General features: G+C 42.8%; 2 protein-coding genes across 4 annotated transcripts in view; one reads left to right on the top strand and one right to left on the bottom strand.

Annotated features, from left to right (window-relative positions):
• LOC311224555 (small G protein signaling modulator 2-like) overlaps positions 1–15,338 on the top strand; it is a 264,091-nt gene extending 248,753 nt beyond the window's left edge. The window contains exons 6-12 of the mRNA XM_084309586.1: positions 3,556–3,611; positions 4,506–4,630; positions 6,505–6,587; positions 8,051–8,160; positions 8,262–8,358; positions 9,288–9,455; positions 11,939–15,338. Of these exons, the coding sequence (XP_084165712.1) occupies positions 3,556–3,611; positions 4,506–4,630; positions 6,505–6,587; positions 8,051–8,160; positions 8,262–8,358; positions 9,288–9,455; positions 11,939–12,027 (728 nt within the window). The 3' untranslated portion in view covers positions 12,028–15,338. The remainder of the gene's footprint in view (positions 1–3,555; positions 3,612–4,505; positions 4,631–6,504; positions 6,588–8,050; positions 8,161–8,261; positions 8,359–9,287; positions 9,456–11,938) is intronic.
• Positions 15,339–15,967: 629 nt separating this feature from the next.
• Positions 15,968–21,847, bottom strand: part of tpst1 (tyrosylprotein sulfotransferase 1) — a 107,241-nt gene continuing 101,361 nt past the window's right edge. For all 3 annotated transcript variants that reach the window (XM_084323646.1, XM_084323648.1, XM_084323647.1), the window contains 2 exons: positions 18,715–18,761; positions 15,968–16,495 (listed from right to left, as the gene is read on the bottom strand). The gene's annotated coding sequence lies outside the window, so the exon portion shown is untranslated. The remainder of the gene's footprint in view (positions 16,496–18,714; positions 18,762–21,847) is intronic.

Raw genomic sequence — 21,847 nt, 5'->3', positions numbered from 1 at the left:
GCTGTTAGTGTGACATTAGGACCCAGTCTAACTAGAGCTGTTAGTGTGACATTAGGACCTAGTCTAACTAGGGCTGTTAGTGTGACATTAGGGTCAAGTCTAACTAGGGCTGTTAGTGTGACATTAGGGTCAAGTCTAACTAGGGCTGTTAGTGTGACATTAGGACCAAGTCTAACTAGGGCTGTTAGTGTGACATTAGGACCCAGTCTAACTAGGGCTGTTAGTGTGACATTAGGACCCAGTCTAACTAGAGCTGTTAGTGTGACATTAGGACCCAGTCTAACTAGGGCTGTTAGTGTGACATTAGGACCCAGTCTAACTAGGGCTGTTAGTGTGACATTAGGACCCAGTCTAACTAGAGCTGTTAGTGTGACATTAGGACCCAGTCTAACTAGGGCTGTTAGTGTGACATTAGGGTCAAGTCTAACTAGGGCTGTTAGTGTGACATTAGGGTCAAGTCTAACTAGGGCTGTTAGTGTGACATTAGGACCAAGTCTAACTAGGGCTGTTAGTGTGACATTAGGACCCAGTCTAACTAGGGCTGTTAGTGTGACATTAGGACCAAGTCTAACTAGGGCTGTTAGTGTGACATTAGGACCCAGTCTAACTAGGGCTGTTAGTGTGACATTAGGGTCAAGTCTAACTAGGGCTGTTAGTGTGACATTAGGACCCAGTCTAACTAGGGCTGTTAGTGTGACATTAGGACCCAGTCTAACTAGGGCTGTTAGTGTGACATTAGGACCCAGTCTAACTAGGGCTGTTAGTGTGACATTAGGGTCCAGTCTAACTAGGGCTGTTAGTGTGACATTAGGACCCAGTCTAACTAGGGCTGTTAGTGTGACATTAGGGTCAAGTCTAACTAGGGCTGTTAGTGTGACATTAGGACCAAGTCTAACTAGGGCTGTTAGTGTGACATTAGGACCCAGTCTAACTAGGGCTGTTAGTGTGACATTAGGGTCAAGTCTAACTAGGGCTGTTAGTGTGACATTAGGACCCAGTCTAACTAGGGCTGTTAGTGTGACATTAGGGTCAAGTCTAACTAGGGCCGTTAGTGTGACATTAGGACCCAGTCTAACTAGGGCTGTTAGTGTGACATTAGGACCCAGTCTAACTAGGGCTGTTAGTGTGACATTAGGACCCAGTCTAACTAGGGCTGTTAGTGTGACATTAGGGTCAAGTCTAACTAGGGCTGTTAGTGTGACATTAGGACCCAGTCTAACTAGGGCTGTTAGTGTGACATTAGGACCCAGTCTAACTAGAGCTGTTAGTGTGACATTAGGACCCAGTCTAACTAGGGCTGTTAGTGTGACATTAGGACCCAGTCTAACTAGGGCTGTTAGTGTGACATTAGGACCCAGTCTAACTAGAGCTGTTAGTGTGACATTAGGGTCAAGTCTAACTAGGGCTGTTAGTGTGACATTAGGACCCAGTCTAACTAGGGCTGTTAGTGTGACATTAGGGTCAAGTCTAACTAGGGCTGTTAGTGTGACATTAGGACCCAGTCTAACTAGGGCTGTTAGTGTGACATTAGGGTCAAGTCTAACTAGAGCTGTTAGTGTGACATTAGGACCCAGTCTAACTAGGGCTGTTAGTGTGACATTAGGACCCAGTCTAACTAGGGCTGTTAGTGTGACATTAGGGTCAAGTCTAACTAGGGCTGTTAGTGTGACATTAGGACCCAGTCTAACTAGGGCTGTTAGTGTGACATTAGGACCCAGTCTAACTAGGGCTGTTAGTGTGACATTAGGACCCAGTCTAACTAGGGCTGTTAGTGTGACATTAGGACCCAGTCTAACTAGGGCTGTTAGTGTGACATTAGGACCAAGTCTAACTAGGGCTGTTAGTGTGACATTAGGACCAAGTCTAACTAGGGCTGTTAGTGTGACATTAGGACCCAGTCTAACTAGGGCTGTTAGTGTGACATTAGGACCAAGTCTAACTAGGGCTGTTAGTGTGACATTAGGGTCAAGTCTAACTAGAGCTGTTAGTGTGACATTAGGACCAAGTCTAACTAGGGCTGTTAGTGTGACATTAGGACCAAGTCTAACTAGAGCTGTTAGTGTGACATTAGGACCAAGTCTAACTAGGGCTGTTAGTGTGACATTAGGACCCAGTCTAACTAGGGCTGTTAGTGTGACATTAGGACCCAGTCTAACTAGGGCTGTTAGTGTGACATTAGGACCAAGTCTAACTAGGGCTGTTAGTGTGACATTAGGGTCAAGTCTAACTAGAGCCGTTAGTGTGACATTAGGACCCAGTCTAACTAGAGCTGTTAGTGTGACATTAGGGTCAAGTCTAACTAGAGCTGTTAGTGTGACATTAGGACCCAGTCTAACTAGGGCTGTTAGTGTGACATTAGGACCCAGTCTAACTAGGGCTGTTAGTGTGACATTAGGACCCAGTCTAACTAGGGCTGTTAGTGTGACATTAGGACCAAGTCTAACTAGGGCTGTTAGTGTGACATTAGGGTCAAGTCTAACTAGAGCCGTTAGTGTGACATTAGGGTCAAGTCTAATTAGGGCTGTTAGTGTGACATTAGGGTCAAGTCTAACTAGAGCCGTTAGTGTGACATTAGGGTCAAGTCTAACTAGAGCCGTTAGTGTGACATTAGGACCCAGTCTAACTAGTTAGTTAGTTAGTTAGTTAGTTAGTTAGTTAGTTAGTTAGTTAGTTAGTGTCCACATACGTGTTTCGTTCCATCTGGTACTGGAGACACAGATCATCTTTAGAAACATATTTGATGAGGTGCAAAAAATCGTTTCAACACAACAGTGTTTTCTTCAGATACATGGACTATTGTCTGTTGTAATAATCTGTGTTTCTGAAGCCATGTATAAGATAAGATAAGATCAATATTCCTTTATTGATCCCCTTGGGGAGATTCGGGCGTCATAGCAGCATAGCAACATAAATATAGGCAATTATAGGCAAACAATTATAGTAAAGATAAAAAATAAACAGTGGAAACAATATAATCACTCTGAAGACACTGTTGTGTTGAAACATTAGTGATTTCTTTGCACCTTATTAAATATGTTTCTAAATATGATCCGTGTCTCCAGTACCTTCCTGTTTGATGACTGTATGGTCCTCATCTGAACAGGTTTAGGACTGTATGGTCCTCATCTGAACAGGTTTAGGACTGTATGGTCCTCATCTGAACAGGTTTAGGACTGTATGGTCCTCATCTCAACAGGTGTAGGACTGTATGGTCCTCATCTGAACAGGTGTAGGACTGTATGGTCCTCATCTGAACAGGTTTAGGACTGTATGGTCCTCATCTGAACAGGTGTAGGACTGTATGGTCCTCATCTCAACAGGTGTAGGACTGTATGGTCCTCATCTCAACAGGTGTAGGACTGTATGGTCCTCATCTCAACAGGTGTAGGACTGTATGGTCCTCATCTCAACAGGTGTAGGACTGTATGGTCCTCATCTCAACAGGTGTAGGACTGTATGGTCCTCATCTGAACAGGTTTAGGACTGTATGGTCCTCATCTGAACAGGTTTTCTGTGAACTCTCAAGTGTTTCATTCCATATCCCAAATTTTTAAGGGAACGGAGACGCCATACTTCAGCCTCTGGCTAACTTCACGAGTCAGCGCTGCAGAGTAACAGCGAAGCCGGGATATTTACTGTTTCTAACGTCTGGATGTCTGGATTCACTGAGTCAAGATGACATCACTCCTGGTGTGATATTTCTTTGGAAACAGGATAGTAGTTCAATGTTGGCTTCCTCCCCCGTAGCTATTTTCAGTTTTTCAAAAAGGTGCTAGGCTTGATAATGTCATTTTGACTCAGAAACCCAGACTTTGGGAACCAGAAATATATCTCTGGGACAGGAAAAGGCTCTGCTAAATTGGGTGTATGTTGTCTCATTGTCACATGTCACATGCCGGGTCTAAAATAAAACTCGCTGTGGATTTATATTTAAAGAATCTCTCTCTCTCTCTCTATATATATATTATATTATACATAGCCTTTACAGACATTTCCACTATAAATTGAAAGGTACACCACAATACGGGAAATTAAGTGTTTGATGCAAAAAAAATTGAATAAAATAAAAATAATATGTATATATATATAACTGTCTGTTTACACCTAAAACAGTCTGATTACATCTCAGAGAGTCTGATTACATCTCAAACCCTCTCATCTCGAACCCTCTCATCTCAAACCCTCTCATCTCGAACCCTCTCATCTCAAACCCTCTCATCTCAAACCCTCTCATCTCGAACCCTCTCATCTCAAACCCTCTCATCTCAAACCCTCTCATCTCAAACCCTCTCATCTCAAACCCTCTCATCTCGAACCCTCTCATCTCAAACCCTCTCATCTCAAACCCTCTCATCTCAAACCCTCTCATCTCGAACCCTCTCATCTCAAACCCTCTCATCTCAAACCCTCTCATCTCAAACCCTCTCATCTCAAACCCTCTCATCTCAAACCCTCTCATCTCAAACCCTCTCATCTCGAACCCTCTCATCTTGTTCTCCTGTCAGATTGAGCTGCTGGACACTGTGGCCCTCAACCTGCACAGAATCGACAAAGACGTGCAGCGATGTGACAGAAACTATTACTACTTCACTGCAGCCAACCTGGAGAAGCTGCGCAACATCATGTGCAGGTAGGAGACGGTAGAGACACACACACATGTACACACACATACACACATACATATACACATACTGTACACACATACTGTACACACATACACACATACTGTACACACATACATACACACATACTGTAGACACATAATATGCACACATACTGTACACACATACACACATACTGTACACATACATACACACATACTGTACACACACATACATACACACATACTGTACACACATAATATGCACACATACTGTACACACATACATACATATACATACTGTACACACATATACATACTGTACATACATACACACATACTGTACACACATACATATACATACACACATACTGTACACACATACATATACATACACACATACTGTACACACATACATATACATACACACATACTGTACACACATACACACATACTGTACACACATACTGTACACACAAACACACATACGGTACACACATACTGTACATACACATATATACATACTGTACATACACATACTGTACATACACACACATACTGTACACACACACATACTGTACATACACACATACATACACATACACACACATACTGTACATAGACATACATACATATACACACACACACATATCCACGTCAACAGAATTGGGATGTAATGTAATTTATAATAAAACACAAGCCCTAAAAAGCTTGTGCCCTAATGAAGGATAAGAGCTCAATGAAGAAAAACTCCCCCATTGCCAAAAGAAAGTCTAACATGACTATAAATACTGATGCTCAGGAATTACACCCTAAAACTGTAACGCGGCCCAGGATGGCCCCGAAAATGCATTGCCAACATCAACAGCCCTGATTATAGTATAGGTGATTGATTACTCAAGGACTGATATTGAGATAATGAAGGCAAACATGATTTACAATTTGTAAATGATGATGAGGCTGTTGAATGTATTGACTTTAAATTGGAAGGTATTATTCATTCAACTGCACATCTATGGATTCTGCAGTCTTCCAGTATGTTACATTACTGATTACAAGTGGGCCTCAATCAACTGTAAGATTTGATTTGGGAGAGTAACCTTTCATTCATTCATTTAGACGACGTTGAAAGTGTAGACGTTTATAGTATAGAAACAGAAAGTCAATCAATTAAACATTTCAAATCATAAAAAAATAACTGCAGACTGTGGTGAAGTGGTTTGCTATTAAAGATTTTAACTGACCAATAGAGCGTTCCTTGTGCCTGCGGTGCAGAAGCTAAAAGCAGATGTTCCTAATTCAGTGCAACTCTGGGAACCTTAAGTGTAAAAGCCCGTCACCAGAGTGAGTGTGATGAGGTCCAGAGCTCCAGTCCAGTAATCAAGTGATGTCCAGGATCCCCAGTAATGGCTTTACACAGAAACAGATAACCAATGCAAGTCACGTCTCTCTGCCAGAGAGGACCACCCAACATTAGCATATAGGATACAATGCTGGCTACCATAACTGTCCCCGGTGATCAATCTAAGGGCAGAACGATGTACAGAGTTTCCAACCCCTCTGTCCGCTCAGTGTCACGATTTGATTTTAAATCTTTATTTCGAACATGTCAATACAAACAAAATAAAAACAAAAACGAATCATTAATCTTCTCTAGCAATGAAATGGAAAAACAAAAAAAACAAAACAAAAAAAGAGAACATAACTCAATTTACATGTTCGAAAAGGAGTAGGAATAAGTATACACTTATTTAATCCTACCCCTTTTCCACTACTCAAAATTAATGTAAGTCCTTACTCATTTAAAACCTTACAAAACAAATATATATATTTATATACAAATATATGCAAAACACATATATGATAAGTGTCTTGTTGTCTCCTCCTTGGTCCCTGGTCTCCAGCTACGTGTGGGAGCACCTGGAGGTGGGCTACGTCCAGGGGATGTGTGACCTGCTGGCCCCACTCATGGTCATCCTGGATGATGGTGAGAATCCCTGTAACATGATGGTGGTACAGAATAATAAAGTTAGGTGTCTCTGTGGTCAAATACACACACTGCTGGCACAGCCATTCACCTTTAACCAGACACCATTAGCCAATGGCAATTATAGCAATTACCTACTGTAGTACAGTAGCTACCAGTAGTAGCCAGTAGCAAGCAATTGGTCTGAGGCTAATTAGTGATGCTGTCAATCAGTAGAGTATTTTCTCAGCACAATCCATGCTGTTCTTCCACTGTGAGGCTATGATGTAACGTCTGTCCTGAGACCATGATGTAACGTCTGTCCTGAGACGATGATGTAACGTCTGTTCTGAGACGATGATGTAATGTCTGTCCTGAGACGATGATGTAACGTCTGTCCTGAGACCATGATGTAACGTCTGTCCTGAGACGATGATGTAACGTCTGTCCTGAGACGATGATGTAATGTCTGTCCTGAGACGATGATGTAACGTCTGTCCTGAGATGATGATGTAACGTCTGTCCTGAGACGATGATGTAACGTCTGTCCTGAGATGATGATATAACGTCTGTCCTGAGACGATGATGTAACGTCTGTCCTGAGACGATGATGTAACGTCTGTCCTGAGGCCATGATGTAACGTCTGTCCTGAGACGATGATGTAACGTCTGTCCTGAGGCTATGATGTAACGTCTGTCCTGAGACCGTGATGTAACATCTGTCCTGAGACGATGATGTAACGTCTGTCCTGAGACGATGATGTAACGTCTGTCCTGAGACGATGATGTAACGTCTGTCCTGAGACCGTGATGTAACGTCTGTCCTGAGACCGTGATGTAAGGTCTGTCCTGAGGCCATGATGTAACGTCTGTCCTGAGACGATGATGTAACGTCTGTCCTGAGGCTATGATGTAACGTCTGTCCTGAGACCGTGATGTAACATCTGTCCTGAGACGATGATGTAACGTCTGTCCTGAGACGATGATGTAACGTCTGTCCTGAGACGATGATGTAACGTCTGTCCTGAGACCGTGATGTAACGTCTGTCCTGAGACCGTGATGTAACGTCTGTCCTGAGACCGTGATGTAAGGTCTGTCCTGAGACGATGATGTAACGTCTGTCCTGAGACGATGATGTAACGTCTGTCCTGAGACCGTGATGTAAGGTGACGTAGAGCTCTGCTGTTATTATTCATGGGATAGCAGAAGGGATTCATCTGCCGCTGAGCTCTGACCTCTGAGTCTATTTCTGTAGAGCTCTGCGTCTCAGACACGTCACGGTGCTGACTGTCTCTCCTCTCTGTGTGTGTCTCTGTGTGTGTGTGTGTGTCTCTGTGTGTGTCTCTGTGTGTGTCTCTGTGTGTGTGTGTGTCTCTGTGTGTCTGTGTCTCTGTGTATGTGTGTGTGTGTGTGTGTGCGTGTGTGTGTGTGTGTCTCTGTGTGTGTGTGTGTGTGTGTGTGTGTGTGTGTGTGTGTGTCTCAGAGAGCCTGGCGTACAGCTGCTTCACTCAGCTGATGAAGAGGATGAGTCATAACTTCCCTAACGGAGGAGCGATGGACACTCACTTTGCCAACATGAGGTCCCTCATCCAGGTGAGTGACGCGACCCCTCTCTGCGTTTGTGTTTTGTGTGTGTGAAATCTATGGGATGACCCTTGACCTTTCCCCCTTGTCTCTCGTGTCGATGATGTCAGATCCTGGACTCCGAGCTGTTTGAGTTGATGCACCAGAACGGAGACTACACTCACTTCTACTTCTGCTACCGCTGGTTCCTGCTCGACTTCAAGCGAGGTACGGAGGACATTCAAGTCCTAGCAAAGAGGTCTAACTGTCTGTCGTGTGGTAGTGAAAGGGTTAACCGTATGTAGTGTGGTGGTGAAAGGGTTAGTGTGGCAGTGAAAGGGTTAACCGGCTGTAGTGGGGTAGTGAAAGGGTTAACCTTCTGTAGTGTGGTAGTGAAAGGGTTAACCGTCTGTAGTGTGGTAGTGAAAGGGTTAACATTCTGTAGTGTGGTTGTGAAAGGGTTAACCCTTTGTCGTGTGGCAGTGAGAGGGTTAACCTTCTGTATTGTCTCAGTGAAAGGGTTAACCCTTTGGTAGTGTGGCAGTGAAAGGGTTAAGCACTCGCCTACCACCGCAGAAACTCTGAGTTCAAATCCAGCTGTCAGCGGTACCTCCGGCTTGGTCAGTCGTCCCTTCGAACACAATTGCCAGTGTCCGTGGGTGGGAAGCCGGTGGGGGTTATACAAATAATGATAAGATGATTATAATAATAAGATTATGTACAAATATAATAATATATATAATAAACCAGCATTGTTTTTTGGCTAAAATGTATGGCTGGGTTTATACACGAGATACCAAGTTTTTAGCACATCTTGCAGCTCTTTTTACTGGGTTCTCCATGGCAACAAACATGGCTAGCTCCATGGCAACAAACATGGCTAGCTCCATGGCAACACACATGGCTAGCTCCATGGCAACACACATGGCTAGCTCCATGTCAACACACATGGCTAGCTCCATGGCAACACACATGGCTAGCTCCATGGCAACACACATGGCTAGCTCCAGGGCAACACACACATGGCTAGCTCCAGGGCAACACACATGGCTAGCTCCAGGGCAACACACATGGCTAGCTCCACAATGTGACACACTGTGTGTTTTCAAAACCATGGTCTGGACCAGCTGCTGAAGGTTTGTTTTACAACGTTCCAGAGCTCCTGTATGAAGACGTGTTCGCGGTCTGGGAGGTCATCTGGGTGGCTCCTAAGATCTCCTCCGAGCACTTCGTCCTGTTCCTCGCCCTGGCGCTGGTCACCGTCTACAGAGAGATCATCAGGGACAACAACATGGACTTCACTGACATCATCAAGTTCTTCAACGGTGAGACAAACTGTACTGTGTGTGTGTGTGTGTGTATGGTAGGTAAATGGACTGCATGTATATAGCCCTTTTATCCAAAGTGCTTTACAACTTATGCCTTATGCATATTTCATTCACCCATTCAAATATCAATATCGTATCGTGAGTTACTCGTAGCGTCCCGCCCCTAGTGTCTGTATATAACACAAAGCTACAGAGCCTCCCCTCTAACCAGTCATGTGTATAATATATAACACAAAGCTACAGAGCCTCCCCTCTAACCACAGTCATGTGTATAATATATAACACAAAGCTACAGAGCCTCCTCTCTAACCACAGTCATGTGTATAATATATAACTCAATGCTACAGAGCCTCCCCTCTAACCACAGTCATGTGTATAATATATAACTCAATGCTACAGAGCCTCCTCTCTAACCACAGTCATGTGTATAATATATAACACAAAGCTACAGAGCCTCCTCTCTAACCACAGTCATGTGTATAATATATAACACAAAGCTACAGAGCCTGCCCTCTAACCACAGTCATGTGTATAATATATAACACAAAGCTACAGAGCCTCCTCTCTAACCACAGTCATGTGTATAATATATAACACAAAGCTACAGAGCCTCCCCTCTAACCACAGTCATGTGTATAATATATAACACAAAGCTACAGAGCCTCCTCTCTAACCACAGTCATGTGTATAATATATAACTCAAAGCTACAGAGCCTCCTCTCTAACCACAGTCATGTGTATAATATATAACACAAAGCTACAGAGCCTGCCCTCTAACCACAGTCATGTGTATAATATATAACACAAAGCTACAGAGCCTCCTCTCTAACCACAGTCATGTGTATAATATATAACACAAAGCTACAGAGCCTCCTCTCTAACCACAGTCATGTGTATAATATATAACACAAAGCTACAGAGCCTGCCCTCTAACCACAGTCATGTGTATAATATATAACACAAAGCTACAGAGCCTCCCCTCTAACCACAGTCATGTGTATAATATATAACACAAAGCTACAGAGCCTCCTCTCTAACCACAGTCATGTGTATAATATATAACTCAAAGCTACAGAGCCTCCTCTCTAACCACAGTCATGTGTATAATATATAACACAAAGCTACAGAGCCTGCCCTCTAACCACAGTCATGTGTATAATATATAACACAAAGCTACAGAGCCTCCTCTCTAACCACAGTCATGTGTATAATATATAACTCAAAGCTACAGAGCCTCCTCTCTAACCACAGTCATGTGTATAATATATAACACAAAGCTACAGAGCCTGCCCTCTAACCACAGTCATGTGTATAATATATAACACAAAGCTACAGAGCCTGCCCTCTAACCACAGTCATGTGTATAATATATAACACAAAGCTACAGAGCCTCCTCTCTAACCACAGTCATGTGTATAATATATAACTCAAAGCTACAGAGCCTCCTCTCTAACCACAGTCATGTGTATAATATATAACACAAAGCTACAGAGCCTGCCCTCTAACCACAGTCATGTGTATAATATATAACACAAAGCTACAGAGCCTGCCCTCTAACCACAGTCATGTGTATAATATATAACACAAAGCTACAGAGCCTCCTCTCTAACCACAGTCATGTGTATAATATATAACACAAAGCTACAGAGCCTGCCCTCTAACCACAGTCATGTGTATAATATATAACACAAAGCTACAGAGCCTGCCCTCTAACCACAGTCATGTGTATAATATATAACACAAAGCTACAGAGCCTCCTCTCTAACCACAGTCATGTGTATAATATATAACACAAAGCTACAGAGCCTCCTCTCTAACCACAGTCATGTGTATAATATATAACACAAAGCTACAGAGCCTCCTCTCTAACCACAGTCATGTGTATAATATATAACACAAAGCTACAGAGCCTCCTCTCTAACCACAGTCATGTGTATAATATATAACACAAAGCTACAGAGCCTCCTCTCTAACCACAGTCATGTGTATAATATATAACTCAAAGCTACAGAGCCTCCTCTCTAACCACAGTCATGTGTATAATATATAACTCAAAGCTACAGAGCCTCCTCTCTAACCACAGTCATGTGTATAATATATAACTCAAAGCTACAGAGCCTCCTCTCTAACCACAGTCATGTGTATAATATATAACTCAAAGCTACAGAGCCTCCTCTCTAACCACAGTCATGTGTATAATATATAACACAAAGCTACAGAGCCTCCTCTCTAACCACAGTCATGTGTATAATATATAACACAAAGCTACAGAGCCTCCTCTCTAACCACAGTCATGTGTATAATATATAACACAAAGCTACAGAGCCTCCTCTCTAACCACAGTCATGTGTATAATATATAACACAAAGCTACAGAGCCTCCTCTCTAACCACAGTCATGTGTATAATATATAACACAAAGCTACAGAGCCTCCCTGTTGGCCGTGTCTGTATTATAACACGTGCGTCTGTGTCTGACAGAGATGGCCGAGCGCCATGACGTGCAGCACATCCTCCAGATGGCCCGAGAGCTGGTGCACAGGGTCCAGTCGCTGATGGACAACAAGTGAACCCATGGAGAAGGAAGAAGAGGAAGAGGAGAGAAACGGGAGGACCCTGCGCCTCCTTCCACCTCCTCCAACCCTGCCCGCACACAGCCGCACCCCCCCTCACTTCTCTGCCCAAAAAGAGAGTCTCCAGGCTTCTACTTAGCCAGACTCCAGGTTCATCGACCCGCCCTGGCGAGGAGGGGAACGGAGAGAGGGTGTGTTGTGTGTGTCTGTGTGCGGGAGGGTAGATTGGGGTCTGAAGCTCGGTGTCGATCTGACACCCGGGGCCTTGATTTGTTTACATGGAACCTTATCACGGAATGCTCATGGTGTCAGTCCAGACGTGTGGCGTTGTCTGCATGCTTGTGAGTTTGACCGCACTGTGGGCGCATTCCTGAGTCCGCCCCCCACAGAAGCTTGTGTGCGCGCATGAACACACACATTCCAACCAAACATCTACTCAATCAGTTGTAATCATTTTCTAGAGACAGGTCTTGTCTCCTCCCACCCCCTTTACAAGAGTATTTAACGCCTGCCAGTGCAGATACTGCAATAGTAACCGCTGCAGTGGTCAAAGGCTGCGATGTCAGCAGTGGCCACTAGAGGCCCCCCCCCACTCACATTTTACATCGACGGAGGAGCAGAAGACTAAGCCACGAAGAAGCTTTCGTTTGTGACCAAATAGACTGTGCCAACTACCTTTTCATAACAAGTATTTTGTACAACAAGCATGGGTTTTAAAATTCTGTGTTCCTACCCCCTTATAGAGGCTGTTGTTTGTTCCGTTTTATTTTTTACGAGTCGTTATTATCACACAAATCTTGCCTTTATTAGTAACAACTATAGGTACTTTGCTGCACTTTTTGTGAGGGTTCTTCTGTGGTACCTGTGATGCCTGGGTCGACAGTGGAACAGCGGGCGGAGGTGTCATCACAAGGTCTGTTGAGAGGCTGGGGGTTGATGATAACAACTAAGATTTACAACTGTATGATACGGGATCATCCTCGAGTCAACACTCATACTTGTCAGCACTGGGTGGGCGAGCATCGTTCCTTCCCAGTCCCAACCAACCTGCACCGGCTATGTGACACGTATTAGGCACAAATGTACATTTTTAAATCGATGCACAAATGCATGAAAACAGTCATTTGTAAACCGTTTGTTAATAATAATAACTATTACACTATTAACCTGTATTTAAAGCCTGATTGAAGACACATTATAGTAGGGAAACGTTCGACTAAAAGTTGAAATCTCAGCTTCTTTCTCTGCACTGCGCTGCAGCCTGTAGACCAGTGGTTCTCAGTGTGGGACCCTCGAGGAGGTTTCCAGCTAAAAGGGGGTGATTTTTATTTCACAAAATTTAAGAAATTAGCACAATGAAATAACGCGTACGAATGACTATTCTGATTACATTCTATGGTTATGGAATTCTCAACAAAATGTATATCTAACTGCAACAAATATCTTCTCGGAGGCGGGTGTCCGGGACAAGATCTCACCAATGTAGTATCACAGAGAAATTTCAAAGGTACTCACAGTTGCACGAGGGTTTTGGACAGAGATACGTGATGGTTTTAAAGCTCAGTGTTGCTAATAAACATTTTAAATAATTTTTATAAACGTGTAAACATCACAAGAGGCAGCGTTGCATGCTGGGCGCACCAGGCATGTCACAAATGCAGAATAAGAGAAGAAGTCATTTTGATGCAATGCTGCCTCTGATGTTTACACGTTTATAAAAATTATTTTAAATGTTTATTAGCAACGCCGAGCTTTCAAGTTTCTTTATTAGTTGTCATACAGAAATACTTTTGTATGAAATGCTTCTTTCTGTTTTTCTTTCTGAGATACCATCACGTATCTCTGTCCGAAACCCTTGTGCAACTGTGAGTACCTTTGAAATGTCTCTGTGATACTTGTATAACGAATGGTTCGGGCAGAACCAGTCCTTCATGGTCAACCTAGGTTGGTTTGCTATGGACTAACAAGTGACTGTGGATTCACTCGTGCATCACAGTCATGAAAGGGGCTAACCAATGGGGATATGATGCCTGGTCTATTACCGTACGTATCAATTTGGGGGTTCCTCCTTGACATGAAAACATGTGAGAACCACTGTGTACACCAGTCTGATTGGATGCAGGCGGGCAAAGTGGCTGGAGAGAAATGAGGAAGATCACAGTGATTCTGTCAGCAGGAAATCAGCTATCCCCTAATTTGTGGCTTTAAATCCACTTCCTCTTTGACTAGAAGCAGTTGACACGGGAAATGGAAACCAATGGCCCCTCCCTCCCCAAGTCCGGTCTCTATGACGACTGCATAACGGGACAGGTGTACACTCAGTCACCATGGCAACCGGGCAGGTAGGAATAACGAACCTGTAGTCCCACTTTTAAAAACTGTCCTGAGGGGGGAAAAGCTGCTTTTAATGCCAAAATATTACCCAGGATATCCAAAGGGGCCTCGATGTTTTAACTATTCAGTATTATTATTACCTTATGGGCTTGGGCTTCAAAATAACAGCACACATGACATTTCACTTGTGGTTTCTCAGTGAAATTGGGGATTGATGAGCTTTGTATGCGTGGCCCCGTGCTCTCCCTTCTAGTATCGTAGGAGTCCTAATATGGCTGCAGATGATTGGTCATCCAGCATGGACCTGCACCTGTGTTTCAGGTGCCACGTGTCTTCCCCCCCCAATCCTCCAGTGCACTGTTTGGGAGTTGACGGGTTGCACGAGAGTCTGTCTTCAGAGAGAGAGAGAGAGAAGTGATGTATCTGGAAAACTAACTACACGGCTTGCTCCTGCTAGCCCGCTTCCGCAACCAATGGGGACGGGAGGTAAGGCCTAGGGGCGGGACGTGTGCCCCCCGTAGGACCGACAGCTTTTTTCTTCCAATCAGGACGTGTGTACCAAAGCCTTGAGGCATGGCAAACAATGTGCAATTTCATACTGCATCTTGAAGACTGTTTACTAGGTGTACAATATTTTTGGAAATCGGTGATCTTCACTTCTATAACTACTGTGCAATTTATGTTGTTTGAGAATCTGTCAAAAGTCTATATTACTGTAAATATGAACCGAAAGCCCAATATTTCTATGACAACGGGACATATAACTTATTTTGAGATCTATTTTTTACGTTGGTTTTAGCGGGCCTGTCGTGAATGCCCCTGGCCCACTAGTTGGAGATGTACTGTGCAAGAGAACGTGTGCGGAATCTTTGTTACACGTTGACTGTTAAGTGTTCTTTCTCAATGTTGTGCACTGAATTTAAGATTATTTCAAATTTATATTTATTTAGAGCCAACATGTGCATTGCTATGTACTGTAAAGGATGTATAATTTGCCTTGAATGTAATGTATTATTAAAAAAGGTTGTTCATTATTACACTGCTGCTCTACTTTCCTTCGTCCTCACTGATCCTAAAGGCAGTGGACCGTTTGCATGTATTCCTGCCCACTTTGCGAGCAATGACAAGAGCTTTATCTCGTCTCAGGAAGATAGTCTTATTCAATCAATAGGCTTGTCGGCTGCATCGCGGTGGTTCTCACACAGTGGGATACACACAGCCCCAGGGTTCCTAGAGGGAGGGGTGATGAGGGATAGTGAGGGCCAACTTCTATATTGTATAATACACATATATATATATATATATATAGATGATGATGATAATAATATAAATATAATACAAATATTATATAATAAATACAATATTAAACTGTATATTATACAGTTTAAATTCTAGACCATTATCTAACAACATATCAGATGGGGTCACTGGGACAAAGGTTTATCAAATGGACCATGATGAATCAATTTGGGGTTGGCATAAAAATAAACCCACCGGTTAAGAGGATCATGACCTGATCATGACTCTGAACATGCTTCATTTAATGACATTTGATAGTTAACATCTTCGCTCCCAATAAACCACTCCAAACACAGGTTTATAAAAAGCCATCTTTTATCACTGTCAATACTCAAAACTGTGGTCTTGTACATATCAGTACCCATGAGATTGCACGATACAAAGGCATGAAAAAAATTAAACATTAAAATAGATATTGCATCTTCAAAAAAGCTAACCGTATCCATAAATACTTCCTCTTGCAATTTGTAACTTCACTGCATTTTCTTACAACAGAATCACAGATTTTTTTTTTTATATAGCCAGGAAAATTATTTCTAAAGATTCAGATGAACATTATGTGACACAAAAAAAATAATCAAAAAACATCCAACGACATTCCGAGGTCACCATGGTGACCGACATTATCTCACAGTACAACATCAAAGGCCAAGAGTTCTCCGCAGGTTGAGACTGGTCTGGTCTGAGCCCACAGCAGGGGGCTTGTTAATGTCCGGGTCGAGGGAAAGATGCATGTCCCCTGGAGACCCATTGACGTCCGTCCCCCAAATAAGTGGTGAAATGGGTGCGTGATGTCCTTCCTCCTCCGTCCCCCTCTACACCTCGTCACGTCCTGCGAAGACAACAACAGATCGCACTGTGAGACAAGAGAGAGAGCAGAGTTGGAACAGCTTATGGACACCATCTACATGAAGAAAAACTCCCTCACTTTGTGCGTGACGTGTTGACAATAATTAGCTTGACGCCAGTGTGTGTGAGTTATCATTTATTATGACACGTGGCTTTACTTGGGTGGATAATATACACGCCTGTACAGAGATATCCCCAAAACATAATCCAACCGTTATTCCTACAGTATGAACTCAAAACAGATTAGTCTGGATTTATTTATGTCATCTCCTACTTAAATGATCAGAAGACTCTTATCTGATGATCTGAGCGAGGGCGGCTACGTGGCGTAGTGGGCAAGGCGCTCGCCACAAAATCTGGAGACGCTGGGCTTGCCTGTTCGAGCCCAGCGCTCCACATTTGCTTTCAGTTTAGCTGGTCGTTCATACTAATACACATTGGCCGTATTAGGGGGTGGGAAACTGATGGGTGGGGATCGGGCGTTGTGGACAGCGACTCCTACAGGTCTGTTGGTGCGCCTGCGCAGTAGAATCAGGAAGTGTCGGGGTCAGCGTGAGCCTCCCACGCGTTACTCCTAGCCACTGAGAGATCGAGCTGCGCAGGTGAAAAGATGCGACTGCTGTTACCTCAAGTACCGGAGGGGACTTGTGCTATGTATGACTTAGTCCACATTGCAGCCGGCTTGTGGGAGGCAAGAAACAGCGTCCGTGACAGGGGAGGGTTGAATTGGATGATACGAAATTGGGATGGGAGAAAATATAGAAAATGGGAGAAAAAGTGGATCAAAAAAAAATCTGATGATCTGAGCCAACATTCCACAGTTTGCAGCTGCTGGCTGTTGTCTTTAGAGTTTTCATTTTACGAACCGCCATAAAAAAAAAAAAAAAAAGCTCCAAGAAATGCCAGTGAAGTTAACACATAAACCTGAAGACGGTCTCAGTGCTGTTTGATGAAGACTGTCTCAGTGCTGTTTGATGAAGACGGTCTCAGTGCTGTTTGATGAAGACTGTCTCAGTGCTGTTTGATGAAGACTGTCTCAGCACTGTTTGATGAAGACCGTCTCAGTGCTGTTTGATGAAGACTGTCTCAGCACTGTTTGATGAAGACCGTCTCAGTGCTGTTTGATGAAGACTGTCTCAGCACTGTTTGATGAAGACTGTCTCAGTGCTGTTTGATGAAGACGGTCTCAGTGATGTTTGATGAAGGCTGTTTGATGAAGACTGTCTCAGTGCTGTTTGATGAAGACTGTCTCAGTGCTGTTTGATGAAGACTGTCTCAGTGCTGTTTGATGAAGACTGTCTCAGTGCTGTTTGATGAAGACTGTCTCAGTGCTGTTTGATGAAGACGGTCTCAGTGCTGTTTGATGAAGACGGTCTCAGCAATGTTTGATGAAGACCGTCTCAGTGCTGTTTGATGAAGACTGTCTCAGTGCTGTTTGATGAAGACTGTCTCAGTGCTGTTTGATGAAGACTGTCTCAGTGCTGTTTGATGAAGACTGTCTCAGCACTGTTTGATGAAGACTGTCTCAGTGCTGTTTGATGAAGACGGTCTCAGTGCTGTTTGATGAAGACTGTCTCAGTGCTGTTTGATGAAGACTGTCTCAGCACTGTTTGATGAAGACTGTCTCAGTGCTGTTTGATGAAGACTGTCTCAGTGCTGTTTGATGAAGACGGTCTCAGCATGATTTGATGTCCTTTGAAGACTGTCAACACTGTTGGTGTTTGTTTGAAGACAGTCTCAACACTGTTGGTGTTTGTTCAAGTCTGTCAACACTGTTGGTGTTTGTTGAAGTCTGTCTAAAACACTGTTGGTGTTTGGTGAAGACGGTTAGCTTGGTGTATAAAGGGCTTTAGCAGATCTGTCTCATTGACCAAGAATGTGAAACCGCCTTCATGGGCATTGTGACATCCAGCATAATACATTTGCCAGGGAATACATTTTCCAGACAACTCTGGGACATATCCTTCTTCATAACTGCTGGCACCATATGAAATAGTTAAGAGTAAAAGCCCCAATAAAAATGTAATCCCACAAACTAGTTTCCAGAAAGTGTTCAAAAATATATAAACAGTCCAAGCTCAAGAACATTATAGTCTTGTTCTAGGATTGATGTCCTTCTCAATGTTATCATGGAAGATTGTACAGTAGGTATAAACATATAAATGGTCAGATTTGAAAGGTTTTGTAATTTTCATGAATTACCTTCAGAGGGTCACCAGGCTGCAAGTTGTCCATTGTTTAAGACAAATCTAGAAAAGAGACAACATGTCAAACCTCTGTAATGTACACTGTGTGGTATGTACTGTACCACACCACCTACCAAACACATTAATTCATTCATGTTATTACGCACAAATGAGTTCTTTCACACTAGGGTTTATTTTCAGCCCTCAGTTTATTCTTATAGACGGCAAGCAAAGACTGGAAGCTATTTGTAGCTCCTTGTTCCAGACGTCTTTTGTGTACCTCTTGTACCCGGCAATCACCCAGGCCTGCAAAGACGTTACAAGAGGTACAATAGATGTCGGGGGCGAGGCGCTACAAATAGACACCAGGCTTTGCTTCCTGTGGCCTGAGGGGCAACCTTCATTTACAGTGTCGTGGAGTATTACATAGTCATCAACAATCATCATCAATGGTCATCAACAATCATCATCAATGGTCATCAACAAAGAGAAAACAGAAAACAAATTGTAATAATAAATAAAAATGAACTATATGAATAGACAAATTGATTCCTTAAAAATATTGAGGGATAAAAAAAAAAAAAACTCTTGTAAGAACAAATGTGTGAACATTTGATGAATGAGGCCACTGCCACCATCACATGTGCTCCATCTCCTCAGTCATACGCAATGGAATATTCCAGATGAAGATCATCAGTGACACCAATAAGACAACATCAGACACTAGTTAGCTAGTAGACAGATGTTTCTTTGTAAACAAACCCCTGAGAGCTCTTAACACATTCGGGGCCAACCACGGACATGTCCGTGTTTCGGATCCAACACTTGAGGGCCAACCACGGATATGTCCGTGGTAAGGTTGTTTTGGCTTTTATTCCATTGTAATATCCTACTCAATGTCACCCTGCGGCACTGCAGATTTACCCTACTCTTGGATTTTTTTTTTCTTTTTTTGTATGCATGGGTTTTTCTGTTAGCCTAAAGCTATGCGTGTAGCCGATGGCTGGAATAGTCTTTGGGACGCTGAATTCACTATGCAGTAAAGGAATATATCATCAGCCAATGGACATATGGATCTACCAGATGGCGATCGATAACTGGGAAATCCTTTTGGGGATCCAACCGGCCACAGGTAAGAGCTTTTTCACGTAAATTACATGCTGATCAGGCCTCGTTATCATAGCCAACTAGCCGATCAGCGAATAATGCCGTTATTGGTAATCAATAATCAGAAACGACGCGTGTGTGTCTCCCCCCCCCCCTTTCATGCATTCATGGTGGACCATGATACCGACAATATGCATTTTGAGTTTTAGCTCTAGCTGGTCTATAGCCGAAACGCCATTCGATTTAACGTTATTAGCTTAGCAGCCTTTATCTCGCGTTCCAGGAAATACCAGAACATTCCGGTATATAGTTCATATTCACGAATATAATATTTATTATTGCTATAAAATGGGAACGTATTGATGAAAAAATTATTTGTATAAGGCATATTGAAGGGACGGTTTATAGTGTCAATTGACAATGAGAATGGACAGATAGCAATAATATAAAGTATAGATTTAGCTCTACAAACAGCCTCACGCACAATGAAAGTTTGTTTTGAAATGCTGGCCGTATAGCTTGGGATTAGACGGATCCCAATGGCCCCGAATGTGTTAACTAGGACATAGAGAGGTTCCTGTGGTTTCTGTAAATGTTCATCCCTCTAGACCTCAGCGCAGCCAATTCTAATTGAATGCCTTAAGCACTGGGTGGGTATCACTGGGGCTGATTGATCTCATCCAGCTCTCCCAATAAAACATTCTCTGTAACCATAGGCAACTCATAATAGTCTTCAGCAAATACCACATGTGGGGGTGCTGCAAACCTCAATTCTTGGTCCAATTCTCTTTTCAAAGTACATTCTCCCACTCAAAGTTACATAATCCGCAAGCATAATGTTTTGTATCACTGCTATGCCGATGATACCCAGCTATATCTCCCATTGAAACCTGGCCATCCAAAACAGCCAAGTCCTCCATGATATCAAGTGCTGGATGTCTCAGAACATCTTGCAGCTCAATGAAAGTAAATGTGAAATATTTGTATTTGGCCCTCCCAGCCCCAGATGCCAGAGGTAATATTAGTAATATATTAAAAGTCCAGGCTTTTTTTTATTTTATTTTTTATCTTCTGCCAATTCGGAGGTGGTTATCCAAGTTTATATATAATCTAGTTTAGAATGCAGCTCACTTTGCACCTGTCTCAGTCAAAAGTCAATCTTCCGCCTGTGCAGCAGCTAGGCTTCTTCTAACCGGTGCTAAACAAAGATACCATATTAACCAAAATGCAGCATCCATCCACTGGTTGTCAGACAGTTTTATAATTGATTTCAAGATTAAAAGTGATTAATTTGAAAGCTCAGCAAGGTCTGGCCCATAGCTTTATTGCTGATCTTTTAACCCCTTATGGACCCGAGCAGAGATCCTCTTGGTCTAGGTTCCAAACTAAGAGGTGACAGGGCATTTGCTGTTAGGACCCTAGGGTTGGGCAACGTTTGGATTTGAACGATTCCGGTTCCGATTCTCCATATCGATTCCTGTTCTAAACGATTCTCGCTTCCGATTCTTTGAGGTGCAGGTCAAAACAGGTCACAGCTTATTTCGCAGGAGAATTATCTTTTTTTCCCCCCCATACTATTCACATTGTCAGTTGACTTGATACAGTTTAATTTGGTTGCTGTACTGTAACTAGGGTATTAATTAAAGTAAAAATCTTTTTTACATTTTTTTTTAAGAATCAAAATTAAGAATCGAAATGCAAATATGTTACTTCCGGTTCCAGAACCGGAAGTTAGGAGCCGGTTCCTATTAGAACCGGTTTTCGGTGCCCGGCCTGGACTGTGAAGCAATCTGCCAGAGGAACTCCAATTAATTTCTATTCCTTTTATTCCATTTCTTCAGTTTTTACTGTATGTGAAGCATTTAGTAAACTCCTTATATAGCTCTTATTTTAAAAACTAAAGTATTATTATGATTATTACTAATAAAAACTAAAAATATTCAAGTCAAACTACTCAGTTCTCCTGAATCACATTTGTTTTCTAAAAGCAAAGAGGATGTTGCTTTGCATTTCAATAACTTAAGTGCTTTAAGAGGAATGCC

This window comes from Notolepis coatsorum (genome assembly GCF_963971535.1).
Source record: "Notolepis coatsorum genome assembly, chromosome: 1".
In the NCBI taxonomy this organism is placed as follows: Eukaryota; Metazoa; Chordata; class Actinopteri; order Aulopiformes; family Paralepididae; genus Notolepis; species Notolepis coatsorum.
Note: the sequence above shows the minus strand (reverse complement) of the source record. Positions and strands in the feature narration are given on the sequence as shown.